The sequence below is a fragment of the Hippoglossus stenolepis genome, chromosome 1, assembly GCF_022539355.2.
Source record: "Hippoglossus stenolepis isolate QCI-W04-F060 chromosome 1, HSTE1.2, whole genome shotgun sequence".
Lineage (NCBI taxonomy): Eukaryota > Metazoa > Chordata > Actinopteri > Pleuronectiformes > Pleuronectidae > Hippoglossus > Hippoglossus stenolepis.
In genome coordinates, this window is record NC_061483.1 from 27212052 (window position 1) to 27228774 (window position 16723).

General features: G+C 41.7%; 1 protein-coding gene across 2 annotated transcripts in view; it reads left to right on the plus strand.

The window, feature by feature from the left end:
* itfg1 (integrin alpha FG-GAP repeat containing 1) overlaps positions 1–16723 on the plus strand; it is a 178212-nt gene that overhangs the window by 144055 nt on the left and 17434 nt on the right. The window contains exons 16-18 of one of the 2 annotated variants that reach the window (XR_007032953.1): positions 5423–5505; positions 6343–6460; positions 15139–15280. Coding sequence is in view for 1 of the 2 variants with exons in the window: in XM_035166993.2 (XP_035022884.1) it covers positions 5423–5505; positions 6343–6460; positions 15139–15198 (261 nt within the window). In the remaining variant the exon portion in view is untranslated. Of the gene's footprint in view, positions 1–5422; positions 5506–6342; positions 6461–15138; positions 16197–16723 lie in introns of those variants that run through there. The other variant, XM_035166993.2, reaches the window with a different exon arrangement.

A 16723-nucleotide genomic window follows, 5' to 3' on the forward strand; every position in this document is an offset into this window, starting at 1 on the left:
CTCTGCAGTAAAGGGAAAGTCGTTGTGTCCATGTGCTGTGATCAGGTCTGAGGACACAGACAAAGTCATGTTCAGAAGAAGTTCTGCCAACAGAAACCTTGTGACGTTGTCTGGTGTTTCTGATTTTAACAGTTCCCACTGCTCCGCAGTCAACTTGGTATAAAGATCCTCAATCTGCATGCGAATAGTTTCAACTGTCATGCTGGGAAGCTCCAATGCATTAGATGTATCCATGGTGAATGTCTGTATTGCAGTCTCCTCCATATCTGGGTTTAGGTCTATTTGATCTGTTTCTTTCCACTTAGCGCTGCTGACCAAGGTAGTACAAAACGCCCTTGATATGGAACATGAAGGGTATCTTCTTCCAACCATAAGTCATATAGACACATCAAAGACATGATAAAGAACCAAAGACAATTTTAAAGATCTCAAATAATGTTGAAGATCAAAGCCACAAAAAGATTGTGACTCTAATAGAAAGCCCGGCCTCTTGTTCAAAGACATTGTTATTTTAAGGGCGCTTTCAGTCATGAATTGCGGAGGATGTCCGAGCCTCTTCTTCTTCTCTGTTTGGTTTATTGGCGGGTAGCAACCAACGTCAAGGTGCATTACCGCCTTCCACTGTGTGTTGAACCCCCCCGCACAAAATATTTTTAAAGAGTCAGTGGAGCATGTAATGCTTCACTTTAATAAGTGTGTTCGAGAACGAGAAAAGCTCAAGAGGAAAAGTGCAAAGCAGAGAGGAAGAACTAAGCTTGGAAATAGTAGTTACCTTTGGAATAGGGAGTATGTTCCATTAGCTGAGGGAGACAGGATTGGACAAACTGATTTAATATGAGCTAGATAACTCTGATATACACTCCAACACAGGAGGTTGTCACCCGCCACTCAACTGAACGAAGGAGAAGCTATCAAATATCAAGGGTAATAAGAGATACGCTACCAAATGGGGAAGAAGAGGAAGTAGGATATTGAAACACAGTAGAGGGCGGTAATGCACCTTGACGTTGGTTGTCACCTGCCAATAAACCGAATAAAGAAGGAGAAGAAGACTTGGGACTGGACTTTCTCTGGCGATCGTCTTTCACACGTGAAGAACGCAGCAGGAGGTCCTGGACTCAAACTCTTAAATTCAAGGAAGCACAACAACAGAAACAGAAAGTAAATCTCGACGAGTTGTGTTTCATGCTGTACTTTTCTTAAAATAAAAATAAAAAAACAGATCAGAGATCAGGAAGTGTGTGTGTTGTTGTGATGGACACATGTTTGAGTACAGTAGAGAAGCTGCTGTTAAAACAAACCCACATTTCTTCATGAGTACTGGCAGAGAGGTCTGTGGATGGAAAGCTACTGTTGGTCCAGTGTGTGGAGTTGTTGCAGGGAGTTGGTGGGTGTGTCCGCCTCACTCTTTGTTGTTGTGGTTGTTGTGTATGTGAAAGTTCAGTGTTCAGGCTCCACGTCAAAACACTCTCACTTTAACAGCCTGCCTCGAGTTGTTTCCTGCCTCACAGCAGGAAACAACTCGAGGCAGGCTGTTAAAGGCCCATGTAGGCCTCATTATTCCTTTGTCTGGACCCGATCCCCAACACTTTATTATTAAGTAAACCCTGCTCAGTAGAGATAAGTATTTGTCAGGTGATAGCAGTCACTTTATAAACTTCAGGTCCCGTTCATACTGTATGGCGTGATTGATGACATTACTTGGGGAAATGATAACGGTGCAGTGAGCTCCCTCACTGGAGCTGAAATACCAACACTCCCATATTATTCCGCAAACACATCTTTATTTAACAGGCCTGTGAGTATAGAGGATGTATGAATGACTGTTTGGATGGGGCCCGGTGTGTATGTGCCTTTTGTCATTCTACAAGCTCGCCTATATAAATCTAGTAAATAATTGATTGGTTTAATGGTTTTAATCTATTTGTCAGCTACATTTCTACACTACACTTCCTCAAATGTCAGCTCTCCTCAGCTCAGCACTCTCACTCTATCAGCATTCATCTCTTATGTTCCCCCTCTCTCTGTTTCTCTCTCTTTCTCTCTCACGTTGCACTTGTCACGCTGTGTATTAGGCACGACAGGGCCCTTTTTTCCCCTCCCGTGTGGTACCGAGGTCTTCGTCAAGCAGCTGATTAGAATTGCAGATAGGTCGGTCCACGACTCAGAGACTGTAGTGCACAGAGAACACTCATCTCAAACAAGCTGCTTTGTTGTCCCCTTTCCACACACTCCTGTTTTTCTATGCAAAGAAATCTGATCCTTTTTCTTCCCCTTCATTTTGCCTCCTCCTCGCCCATTCCTTCTACAAAGTGAATTAATGAATTCCTAAAGATGTGGTCCATTATGCAGAGTAGTTTTTTTTTTTTACCCAGAGGGACTTGGGAAGTGGAGTAACTCCATCAGATCTACCTGTAATGAGGAGGAGAAACTTTGGCGAGGTCTTTAGGAGATAGGGGTAGGCTTCGAAATCCTGACCGCCACAGCACCCTGCTCAGTAGGCAGGTTTGTCAACTCTCTTCATCTCTCTTTCTCGCTTTTGTTTTATGTCTCTCTCTTTATTTCTGTCCTGCTTTCATTCTCTCACTTTCCTCCCCACTGTGCCCTTTGCAATTTTCTCCTCCAAACTTAGAGTTCCTGCCTGCTGTTTCGCAGAGGGAGAGGTTTTGTAAAATATACTTGTAAATCTTCCATCTTCTGTCCAATCATTCCTCTCTCTTATTCAGCCCCTCTCCTCCTGTTCACTTATTTTCCACCCTGGGGATTCCCTTTGCTACTCAAAGTGGTTTACTTCACTAATCAGTCCCCTACTTGTCACTCTCACTCTTTCTCTGTGTCTCGCTCACCCTCCATCTCTGCGTTTGTCTCCCTCGCTCTCTCATCACTGTGCCAGTTTCCCTGGCTTTGAACCAGAGTCTCTCTTTTTCCCTCTGAAGACTTGGGAACACTTTTCTCTTCCAAACAGCCAGATCGGATCTGCTCCCAGGCAGCAGCGGTGCGGTCTGACTCGTCTCCAGCTCTGCTCCCCCGCCAGTTGCCGCACCGGCGGCAGCGCTTTCCAAGAGCTAAGCGACAATGGCTGGCGGCGAAAATGTGCTCGTTATGTAAAAAGCAATGCTGTTGTTGCACGCTTATTCAAAATAGCTGCGAGATGTAGTTCCTCGCAATTGAAGGAGAGCGAAGAGCCACAATTAAAGAGCAGTGGCACTTCCACATTCTGCCAAATGTAGATCTGGAAATGAATGAATTCCTCCCAGCCAAGGGCATGATTAGAGCTTTCAAATCGCTGATATGATGCCCCCGCCCCCTATTAATATCTCTTAACCACTGTGAACTCTTAACCCCTGATGTGCCTTGGATAGAGAGCGGCAGCATCAAAACTCAAGTCAAAATCTGACTCAGGAAAACGTGATAAAAAGACCGACAGAATCTGATGATGATGCTGGGTTTTCCCAGATATCAAAGCACTGTACGCAGAGGTTGAGTCTGTGTCTTATATTGGATGTTATCACTAGATGCTGAGCCTTAAGGCTGCAAAACTGAAATGAAAGTTGAAAAGTGAAACCGTTATCAAAGACAGTGCTGCAAGTTACTGCAGTTAAGGTCCTGACGGTGAACTTATGGTGGAGTCTTCAAAGTCAGTAAAAGTCTCACTATTACTTACATAGCTAGATAGATAGATAGATAGATAGATAGATAGATAGATAGATAGAATAGATTAACTTTTACCTCACTCTCTCGCTCAAGCCCTGTGAGACAAATTGTGATTTGTGAATGTGGGCTATACAAATAATAGTTGATTGATTGATTGATTGATTAATTATTTGTTCCCGTTGGGAAATAGGTTTGTAGGAAAAATCACAGGGCCTTTCCCACACTCCAACGTTACAAAAAAACATCAACAGTCATAGCCAACATGTGCAATTACATTATACCTTAAGCAGCTCTGGATTGACAGAGGTGGACATTGGGTCCAGACCAGCTGCACATCCTAATTTTTGTGCACGCTCAAAAACTTCACAGTTTAGGTCTGTTTCTTTGTAAATAGAGGGGGCAATAACATCGTCCAGAGGATTCTTCCCTTGACCACAATGATTGTGCCCTTTTCATGGATCTGTCTCTAATTGATTAATTAATAACAATAAAAGAAGAAGTGGACAGAAGAAAGAGGACTGTGAAGTAAACAAAGGATGTAAACCAGAGAGCACAAACACAAAGGACACCATGTAAAAACCAAAACCAATGTTAGGACAGTGTTGAGTAGGTGCAGGCAAATGTGACATGCGTATTATGTTTCATGAGTTTGTTATAGTGCAGGGACCATTCTAAACCTGCCTGTTTGGAATGGGCTGTTTACTTGGCCTGTGGTGATGCTGGTTGCAATTTTCTTTGTGAAACTGTAAAAGTGACCTGCAGTGATTGAGGCACAGTAAGTAAAGACCGGTTGTTGGACTCAGTCTACAGAACCCTGAAGCTGCACCACTGCTGCTGCACAAAGAGCTGTTCACCAGTTTATTCAAAGTTCAGCTCCACTCAGTACGCAGCACCCTGAATGGGCTGTTGTCCTGTAAAACTACCTAGCTGCTGCTGCAGAGTTTGGTCTCCTCTGTATTCAAGGTTTATTAATATTAATCATATCACAAGTTCGACACTGCTTTTCCTTGGTTCGTTAACAATACACATGCCAAGTGTAAAGATGATAAGATGAACGGTTATTGAAATATGTGAGCCACAAACATATATAGTTTTCCGCAAATAGCATAGATCCTGCAGTTCTATTATCTTGGTCGCTGTGTTTCATTTTCATTTTATCAATTCTCAGAATATCTCGATTTACACCTGTTTCCTCAGATGTGATTTTGTGCAACGGTTCCTTGTTAGTTTTTTTCCTCCAGTCTTATTAAATAATACAATCAACTGGATTACATGTCACTCAATATCATTCTGATGGATGAGAATCAAGTTAGTCATTACTGGACAGCTTGAAAGAAATTGTTGTGACAGTAATTACCCTGAGTCACCTCAGAGTTTGTATTTGAAGACTGAGATAACGACTTGTTCTGCAGGACGCTGAGCTCTCACTCGCAGCCACAGAAATACTTCATCACACATGCAGATATACACACCACAGCTCACACACACACGTCAGGGGAACATAGCTGCTCCCCAAAGCAACATTCATTTATTTCAAGTAGCAGGTTGTCCGTGTCATACACCTACAGCTTTAAATAGCCACTTCACGGTAGCTTAGAAAAAACCATGGGACTCTATTACTCCGCCCCAGAGGACTTAACATACATATTGTTAGTGTGTCTGTGTGTGTGTTTCTTATGGAAATCTGCACACGATTGCTTGTATTGTTACTATATTCTATCACAAAATATGTGCACACTGAGTTTATGTATGTTCTCGATCTCTCCAGGACCTAAGGATGCAGGAGTGGACGGCCATCATTCCCAACTCTCAGCTCATTGTCATCCCCTTCCCACACGACCAGCCCCGCAGGTACACACACACTCGAAGATATTACACAGTACAAATGAACCATACATGTGCCCATTTTCCTTGTTCACAGCAGAGTCAATTTATTCCAGGCGGACCCATTTATGCTTTTTGCCACTCATGTGATACCACTTAACCACATATTGAAGTTAATGTTACCTGAGCTCAATACAGATTTACTCTCTGTGTATCGTTACAAAACCGTTGCCCAAATGTGAGCTGGAAAATAATTCTCTCCCCTATCCACTCTCGCACACACACACACACACACACACACACACACACACACACACACACACACACTGCCACACTATCACACTCTCTCATCACATACCATGTATTCTCATGTTATCATTGTTCACATGTAGCCCAAACCCCAGGAGGAGCTCCAGATGGCTATTCAACACAGACGAACACACACACACACATGCCTGTGCTCCCTCTTCCAGATCCACATAGCACTTGTGTACTCACCAAGCTTGCCAGACTTGCCATCACACACACACACGCGCCCACATACACACCACGAGTGAAATGAGATCCAACCAAATAAAAAACTGGTACATTGGTATTCGTCCTACATACACTATCATTTGGCAGATTGTAGTATGATATATTTAACATATCAAAGTAGCTTAATTGCTGGAATCACTGTTCCCGGGAATCAGCAATGGAGCCCAGCTTTTGTTTAACTGTGAAGTGAAGATGTTCATTCATTTATTTTATCTTAATTTGGATATTGTCTCTGCTAGTGCGTACCATTTGGTAAATACATTGTTTTTTCCTGCCACAAAAAACTATGATGAAACTTGTTTTTTTTCACACTCTCTCTTTCTTTAGTTGGAGCGCTAAACTGTACCTGACTCCTAGCAACAGTGTGCTGATGACGGCCATCGCACTGATCGGAGTGTGCGTCTTCATCCTCGTCATTATTGGCATCCTGCATTGGAAAGAGAAGGTTAGGACACATACGCACACACAGAGAGGTGTAGTTAATGCTGGCCTCTTCCTGATGATTTACTGCTTCGAAGTGATTGTGTGTGTGTGAGTGTGAGTGTATGTGTGTGTGCGTGTGTAAGTGGGAGTGAGAGAGCAGATTGGTAACAACAAGCAGCAGATGGGTCTCACTGTCCCCATCCTGTATTCCTCTAGCCTCCCATTGAGACACACATACATGCTTTCTCTCTCTCTCTTTTCCTTTCTCCGTCTATCAGTCTCACTCTCCCCTGGCCACAACCGGGAACGACGTTCAGCAGTAATTGCCTGCTTCTGTCCTTTCAGCATGGCAGATCTGCTGCTCACTACAGCCATAAATGCACCCCACAGGGAGCCTGTACAGGTTTTCACGCGTGTTCTGTGCTACGGCTTCTCCTGGTCCAGTTGTTGTTTGAGTAACACGGTGCAGTCGCGGCAAAATGTACCCTGACATAGCGTGGTGGAAGACACAGAGACACAAACATTAGTTACCTCTGATTCTCGAAACATTAACTATTTTTTTCATCTTTGGATTGTCTTTTTTTGCACTGTGGTAATGCTGACTGCTGGGCTGAGTGGTGCAGCAAGTCACTGCCATCTTCTCCAAGCCATCTGCTGTGCTAGTGTGTGTGTGTGTGTGTGTGTGTGTGTGTGTGTGTGTGTGTGTGTGTGTGTGTGTGTGTACGTGCAGGACGGCATGTTACACACACAGAAGCACTCTAATTGTCCTCTTTCTGGGAAACAACCGTGAGCATCAGCTTCATCTAAACCAACTCTGCACCTAAAAGAACATGGCTGGTGCCTGTACCCAGCGTCTAGATATAGACGGGTCGGCTCAGGTGGATGGGAGGAGAGAAGAGTGCGGGGGGTTGAAGGCTGTGTGGAGCCTTTTGAGGGTAATGAGGGGAAATAAAAGGAAAGTGAAAATAAAAAAGCTGTTAACTCGTATGGGCTGGCATTAGACTTCACTTGAGATGAAATCTGGCATGTTCACATGTGATCACTGTAGTGTGCATAGATTACCCATTTTAACTATTTACAACATTTCATTTCTGAAGACATTAAGTTTTTGGGTAAAATTTTAAACATTTACATTGAAATTCAGAAAAAAACCACTGTCATATTTGTCGAAAATTCACTCTAGTTAGCAGCCAATCAGCTATTATCTGACAACGAATTAGCCTCTGGAGGCAACAGCCAATATTTGGAGGCTTTTAGTGTCGACTATTTATATCAGGGCCAAGACTCTGTCTTCCGTACATCCTTTACAGTCCAAGTAGTTCCTTTTATCACACGAGTCAAATGTTTCTCCCCAAAAAACACAAACAAGGTGTTTTATGGTGTTTAGCTCTAGATGGCACTTTGGCTAATGTCTATTAACAGCTATCTACATATGAATGTAGATCATTTAAAAAAGCTGATAGCCGATAGATTTCAGTCAAGGTGTTCCACCTCCTTTGTTCTGTACTAGGACTGTTTACCTGCGGGCAACCAAAGCCTGCTCCAACGTGATTGGAAACGGAAAACAAAAGGTTTCCATCCTCCAAATCATATCACTTGCCTCGGATTCTTTAAATTCACATGCAGAATCTATCTAAAGTGATTTTACAAAGTAAGATGCAAAGTCATCTCTAGCTTTTTATTATTATGTTTGCAGCTCCTGCAAAACAGAAATATAGGTACCAGCAGAGCTTCATACCTGCCCAAACCTTGTTTAGATGTTGGATTTATAGATTCACTCTAATAATGCACTAAATATAGTAAACTTTTATTTAATGACAGAGAGGGAGGCTATCAGAACCAAAATAGTAAAAATAAATATACATGTATATTATTCATATATACATTTACACATTAAACAGATAGACAGCTTTACAATGATACATAATAAGAGTTTACAGATGAGTCAAACATCAGAGCCCGAGTGTCCAAGTTGCCCAAGGTCTACTTTATTCAGTCTGATAGAAAGCTTTTCCAATGCTGCCCTCTGACCCAGGTGGTTAAACCAGGAATTCACAGAAGGAGCAATGGAGGCCTTCCACTCACATTGAATTAGTTTGCATACCAGCTAAAGCACAATATTCATTTTTATTTTATGTGCCTCAAGATTTTAAAAACATAATTACATTATCTAAGGTTGTTGTGTATAAAACCATGCAACAGTGTCTCTCTGCCCCCTACATTCCAGCAGTATTGTCCCTACCTGGTTTGGATTACCAGAGGTAATATGCTACAGGACTGTGTTCAGACTGACACTTTTTGTTAACGCAATACATTTGGAGTATTGTTGCTTTAATAGACATCCATCGGTACTGTCAGGATAATGTGGTGTGACCTCCTGCACCATCCAGAGAATCAAGATTGAGGGTGAATCCTGTTAACCCGTCGCTAACGTCCTCCCTCGTATCTCATCTTCTCCCACCTCTTCTACGGCAGGGCGTCCAGTAAGGTCAGGGCAAACCGCTGAGTGACATTTGGCATTTCTGTGTGTTTGCGCTGCCGCCTCTGGTATTTGCTCCTTTAATAACAAAGTCGCGTAGAGGGCAGAAGCACGTGCTGCCCTGCCTAACAACTACAGCTAACCGCAGCTTTTACACCACTCCCATGGCGGGATGGGACGGATGTGGCGGGACAGGAAAGGAAAGGTTAAAATAAATAACAAAACTATGTTATGATGCAGAATGTATTCTCCTCACCTGAGATGTATCATCCTCATGAAGGCCAGACTTAATGATTTGACATTAGATCCCATTGAGACTCCAGCATGACTCACTTTCCACCTGTTTCCAGACACAGGCGCACCACTGCGTCATTGAACCCTTCTGATTGACACAAATCAATGTCTCTCCAGCTTAATGATGAATCTGGCTGCAAGATGACAATTTTCTAGCATTCCCTGGATAGTCAATTAGATCAGGCTCCAACCACAGCACAGCCCAGTGGATTATTTATCCAAAGTAAAGAACATCATGAATCATTATAATATGCTGGTAACTGGAACCTAACTGATGGGTTAAAAAATGCAGTAAATTTGTTGCTGGCCATCTTGTGCAGGCAGCACATTAGTCAACATCAGGGAAGGATTGGCCGTCCTTTAAACGGCACCGTCATCTCAAAGTCTGTCAGCTGCACTGAGACTGGGTTCAGTCATTTTCATTCAAAAACAGGATCTTACTTTAATGTTTAGACTTAAGTGTATAAAACTGAGGAACTCACTATAGTGCAGTGCCTGTTGTAAACCTGCCTGTTTGGAATGGGCTGTTTACTTGGCCTGGGGAGATGCTGGTTGCCAATGCACTTCATTTGGTTCTTAACAATACACATCCCATTTGGTCCAGTCACAGCTACAAGCTAAAAGTTTCCGATTAATTAGCTGAAGATGGTTAATAAACCAGAGATTGCAGACCCTCACATTCAAGTCAGCAGTGTGGAAACAATAAGGTTGTTTTGCTCATACAAAAAAACAAGGCCTGAACCAAACTGTGTTTTTTAGTGAATCGTTAAATTGATTAAACTGATACCTGCTTCTCTCTGTCCTCAATTCATCACTAATCTCATATAAGTTATCTAGTGTAAATACATGGTAGACAGCACTGTCACCAGTCCAGATGATACATGAGGAGTCTTTTTTTATGTAATTTAGTGCTGAAGTGCTGTCAAACGGTGACCTCTAAAAAAGTATGATAATGTGCTTCAGCCCTTTCATCCCGGGCCCCATCAAACCTCATTACACTGTGCCGCCATTAAAACAATGTCCGTCCTTTTCTGAGCCATAATGATCTCAGGAATTAAATCATTATGAAATTTTAAAGTGGTGTTCCATGTTAAATACATCTTTTGCGTATTAACTTACTCACTGATGCCTTTACTCAAATATTGCACTTGAGTACATGATGAGGAACTTGACAAGTTACAGGTTACTCTGCAGATGAATATTTTAACTCACAGTTGTAACTACGAAGGACTACAAAGAAAGTAAAATGATCTTCTAGAGTAGGCTCTTACTTAAATATGAAGATACAGAAATATATAGATACAGCTAAATACATGGCCTACACATGTAGTGGGTCTTGAGTGATGTATAGGAGGAATTGTACATAGCTTATTTTTTACGAAATTCCTGAAAGTTTACTTTTGAAAAAAATGTAGTTTATATCACAATACTTTTGGAGTGCTAAGTCAAATGTGTCTGTAGAACAGTGCGTCTAAAACTGAAGATGACATATAGAATCAAATGTATAGAAGTGCATAGATCTGTGAATATGTAGACAAATCTGTAGATTCCTGTGAGCATTTGGAGATATCAGCATGCACATTTACAGATCTGATTACGCACACAGATTGAGATACAGTTACGCCACTCTCCATACACACACACACAAAAACAAATATATTGCTATATTATTGGCCCCATAAAAATGTAATCAAACTAACATCACAATGTCCAGAAAGTTAGTTAGGCATTAGGTGTGTAGCCCAGCTAACATGGAACCTAACATTACCATTCATAGCATTTTGTGATATGCAGCAATCCAAGTAATTACTCTGTGCTATAATCACGAAATGACAAAAGAACTATAAATCTGAAACATGACAGCATCCATATCTTTATGCCTTTAAACTGTCTGAGGTCTCTTCATTGTTGTGTGACTGGCCACCATGACCACAGGGACAAATCCTAGTGGGCGATTGCATCGGTCGGCTGGTGGACCATCACAAAAGGTTTTAGACTTTCTTTGATTATCACACAGTGTATGGGATCAGAATCACTGACTGTGCCTTTATTTGTGACTATTGGTACCTTTGTTGCAAATGTTCACACAGCCCCCACAACTGCTCTCTCCTTGTGTTCAGAAACAACTGTAGATCATCTGTGCGCTGTGGGGATGTACAGACTCTGTACTCTGAAATTACAGAATGTCTTTCGCAGGCCCTCGGTTCATGAAATGTTCTCAGTCTATAGAGGGCAATGTCGGCTGTCACTTCAAAGATTCAAAGAGCCCAAAGAATGAAAAATTGCGGCTGTTGTCTCAAATGTTTCCTCACCACAGCAGGAATATTAGGAGCATGTGACGTGAGCGGGACCCTCGGGGAGGAGATGTTGTGGGGGGTGTGGCGGTCTATGCTGCAGTCTGTCAGCTTGTTCTCAGCTTAGCTGGGCACGGCTGCCTCCAGTCATCACACCTGTCTGTCCGTCTCCATGCCCACATGATGATAACAGCCTTTTGCCTATAAATACAATATATGAGCCCTTTTTATACACGTATCCTGACATGGCCTTTTCATGTTTACAAGGACTGTGTGTGTTTGTGTGCATGCGTGAGTGAGAGAGGGAGAGAGAGAGAGAAAGAAAGATCATGAAGATATGAAGAAATAAATATTCATTTATTTTTTCCAAATGCCTCTCATGTCAGAAAATAATCAGTCCCTTGTACACAGTATGAGCCACATCTACACTGCTGTATTCGTAACAGCAGAAGTTTCAACAAAGCAGTGGATACACTAATAGAGCTCTAAATGAAACTAGATAAATATTTTGATTATCTACAAATTCACTCAGTCATCACAACTTTACCTGCTGGGTTAAACTCCCAACAGAATCTCTACATACACCAACGAATGCCTGTGGAGCAGATAGGCAGATAACTACTGATTATTAACATTCAAAAAGAAAGCGCTCACATATTTTAAGCATTTTACATCAAGCCCCAACAGACACCCTCCAGTGCAAAGCCCCCAAACCCCAGAGCTGAACAAACTGTCCCCTGACCAGTCTCACAACAACACAGCAGCAATCGGCATAAACCACATTTTGTAAAGAATGTAAAGAAACCTATTTGAAACCCTATAAAAAGACGCTCAAAGCCAAATTATGGATTGTCAGAAAATCGTTTTAGATGTCAGAGATAGAAAGTGGAAGGTTCAGGTCCAGGATCAGTGACCACAAACTGCCCGTGGAACAAAGAAGACACAAAAAAACATGGCAACCGAAAGAAGATGGAACATGTGATCACTGTTGGACAGATGTGGCTGAGACAGAGAAGCAAAATGCCTGAAAAAATATTTAAAACAAAAAAAGTCTTGCTGAATACTAGTTACTTATGTTCTCTTGTTGTCGCTTGTCACTTTTTCCAAAGATCAAGTTCCATCTAACTTGACAAGCAATTTGGTCATATATTCACCCCCCACCCTACTTGAGGTTGAACACTTGCTGTTGCTCTACTCGGTCCACAACCCCTGCTTTTGTTCGTAACTTTGGTGTTGGCTTTGCTTGCTAGCATCCTCCATTTTCATTTCAAAACCATGTAATATTACTCGCTTACTTAACTGACTCAAGAGGGGATGGAATAAGTCAAGCTGGCTGTGAGCGCCATCTGCTGGACAGCGCAAACTACTTGAGACAGTCGGATGCTTTCACGTTCGAACAAATGTTTACATTTCAAATAAAAGTTTGCGACAGTCCCGACTAGTTTTTTTGTTCATAATTAAACTTGATTCTTCTGTTCACCAAGAGGAGGAAAGTAACGCCAATGTTTTCTCTTGTTTTGCCTCTATCACTTCTTTGTTTCTACTGAAGTTAGCATGCTAACCAGCTAGCCCCGTCCCCTCCTGTCTCTTTCTGACATTAGTCAGAATAATATGACCTCTTGTCATGTAAAAACACAACAATGACTGAAGCTATGGTTAGCAACCATCTCCACCATACATTTATGCTTTGCTCGCTTTCCCCTGTGCCTTTTTCATTTTTAATTACTTAGTTGTTGTTGAACAGGCAAATGAGACCTAAATACACTAATCTACCAGTGGGTCCATTAAATTAAACAGTGTGACCATGTTTAATCAGTGGATATTACAGTAGGCCTGGCCTCACAAAACTGGCTTTACCACTTTAGCTGTTTAAATAATCTGCACACATTCAGTGAGGTCGTGACTGTAGAATCCAATGATGTGGCTGAAAAGAGCACTGATGGAAATATTGCAGCTTGTATGTCCCAACCTTTTCTGTTATCTCAGCTTGGGCTTTAGTACAGTTGACACACTTGCTCATACACCTGATTTACATCTGATAATCGTATTGTCTGCTGAAAATATATAAAACTTGTAGTCATATGTTAGTCATCTGATTATTGTTAATTAATGAAAAAGTAGAGACACTTTAAAGACATGTTTTGCATTTCTATTTTCTGCACCTATTACCATCTTTGATCTATATAGTTCCTGCGATTACGGGTGTTGGGGTCAACTCCCAAAAGTTAGCGACAAAAGCAGTGATGACCTGTTAATATCAGTGATCAATAGGTTCCCACCATAGACTGTAAATAAGATGGACAACACGTCGGGGATACGAAAGCTGCCATCTTGTTCATGTTGAGCCAGAGTCTTTGCAGTGGTGATCAGGGGGAGGAGCGTCGGTAGCAAGATCCCGATGATACACATGCTCGACCAATCGTTAGACACTCTCAGCTGTATAGCAGCTTATAGCATTAAAACTAGAAACCAGAAATTTGCAGTTAAGAGAAGAAACCTTCTTTAAGAATTAGACTTTTTCTTTTGGTTCATGTTCTATACACTAACATGGAGGAGGCAGGATTTATGACTTGTATTGCAGTCAACCACCAGGTGGTTATTGAGACACTTTGAACCGTCAAGTTTTTCATCTTTATAAAGAGTCAATGGTTCTTCTCTGCAGTAATAACAGGCTAAATATTAAAAAAGGTCTCCTTTGTTCGTATTTGCAGGTGTCATTCCCAAACTGAGCCACACGTGCTATCATTCCTGCTCACTTGTCATTATTTTAACTGTACTTCGTGTTTGGAAGGGTTTCTGGGTTTGAACCGTCCATGTTCTCCTTGTACCCGGGTAGGTTTCCTCTGGGTGTTCCCGGTCAGAGGAACTAGTGACTACATAGTGTGTAGGTGTGAATGTGAGCAATGTCTGCCTGCATCATCTCTGTGATTGACTGTTGAGCAGCTGAGGGTGTGCCCGCCTTCCGGCCATTAGCAGCTGGGATTGGCTACAGCTCCCTCACGCCACCTAAGGTTAAGCAGGGTAAAGCATCTTTTAATGAATGTGTTCTTATCAGTTGCCCCTGGTGCTTTGTTGCCCCACTCGTTTCATTTTCAATGAGGTTGTGGATAAATTCAGCTCATAAATCTGTTCCCTTTGTTTACTTTCTGTGAACATATTAACTAACATTATCTGCTGAGACGTTACTGGAGCAATGCAAGATGCTGCTCATTAAATGTGTAAAAGGTCAAGCAGCTAAATTGACCTCTGAAGAAGATTCATTGTTGGGCAGATAATCTTTTATAGTGTGTGGCTTTACAAATGGTTGGTTATGTCTGAATATGTTCTGTTTGTCTTTCTCCCATTTATTATTAGTTATTAATAATTTTTGTTTAAAAGAAACGTGCAGAATAATTTGTTGTAGTTGATTAGATGGAAGTTTTAGTTTAATGTTAAACTTCCAGTTCAACGTCATTGTAATTGTTGACAATATTAATCATTGCAAAAACATACAAGCACATACTACATCTCCTTATTATAAATGAAATTTTAAAAATCCTGTGTTTCTCTTCAGACCAAGTTGAAGGATTTTGAAAAGAGATTGAACTTGTATAAACTAAATGCATTTCTCTCTCTCCCCCTTTGTGTGATCAGAAAGCAGATGACCGAGAGAAGAGACAGGAAGCCCACCGTTTCCATTTCGATGCCATGTGAAGTGCATCATGGGAGAACATCCTCTCCTGCACTCCTCCGCCCGGCTGCCACCCTCCTTCTCACACACACACACACACACACACGGAAACACACATTTTCGCACAGGCTCATTTCAAGGGCCAATAAATTGTTCCTCATTTGCACCAAAACGTTTCTTTTTGATATTTTTCAGTCCTCGAGTCAGATGTAAAAAATACATGCTCCACTTAATTTATTCATTCCAGTGTTAGAAGTACAGAAGCTGCAACAAGGCCATGGAAACACAAGAGAAATCCTAATGGAGATCACACACAAGTGTAAAGCAGGGGTTTCTTGGACTATTTTGACAAAATGACAGATTTCTGTTGAATTGCCCAACGAGTTATGAGCAATGTTACTTGAAACCCAGTTGTGTGTTACTGTCTATTGTCTTTGTCCTGTTGATTCGCCTCCTGTTTCCATTTGACTGAGCTGTTGTTAAGGAATCCTTCATTTTATAACCTGGGAAATGAAAGTGAACGGAATTCTGTGATATCGATCTGCGCCTCGCGACTGCAGCAGCAACTGGGGCAATGTGAACAAAAACGGACGAGTGCTTTTTTCTGCCACCAATCTCACCAAAAATGGTGAATGGCCGTCAGGTTTGCTGAGAGAAAATTCATCTTTCTCACTCTTGACTGTATCACAGTGCATCATGGGAGTGCCAAAAAGCTTCTGTATATCATCCTGCAAATGTCTAATGCTACTGCACTGAGGCTCAGTGACAACTCTTACAACTGTCCCTCCAGCTTGTTTCATCTTGTTGTCCATCTGAAAGTTAATCTGCTGTACATTTGTATTTATTTTACAAGAATGAGCTCATGCCTTTCCATGTGATTTGCACTTTTTTAACTACTGATTAACAATGGCTGTTTGTAATTTATTTTGTTTTGTGGATTTTATTTGCAGCTGAATGTTGAAGCTACTAAATGTGTTGACTTACTTAGGTTGATAATAAAGATTTGTCCTGTTTCAATCGACTTTGTGTTGGTTCAGTTTGTGCTTTATTAGACATCTTATTGTTGCTCTTGTATTAAACACATTAGACGCATTAGGTCCCGAACCCATAATTTACCACTTGTAAGAAATCCCCCGCTGGAACTCATTTCTAAGAACATTGTTTGTTTTGTAGCAGGGAAGCTAGAGGGGAATTTACACCCAAAATAATCATCTCTACACGCTCTCGTTAACTAAATTTGAAGTGAGTGAAGCCGTGCAGAAATTAAACTGCCTTTTATTTTTCTAAGAGACCCCTGGAGCCCCCTTTGAGAAACCCTCTGGTCCCAGCATCCCAGGAGCCACCCTGCTAATTAATACAAGGAGGGTGTTGACGTTCCCTTTATGGCCAATGAGAGAGATTTTCTCAAACAGATCACAACTGATGCAAATCATGGGCGATCATACATGTTACACTAACATGCACTTCTGATAGTCATAGCTGTGTGCATGTGAGAGTTTGCTGGGAAAGAGAGAGAGAGAGAGAGACTTAAAGCAATGAGGGGGTGGA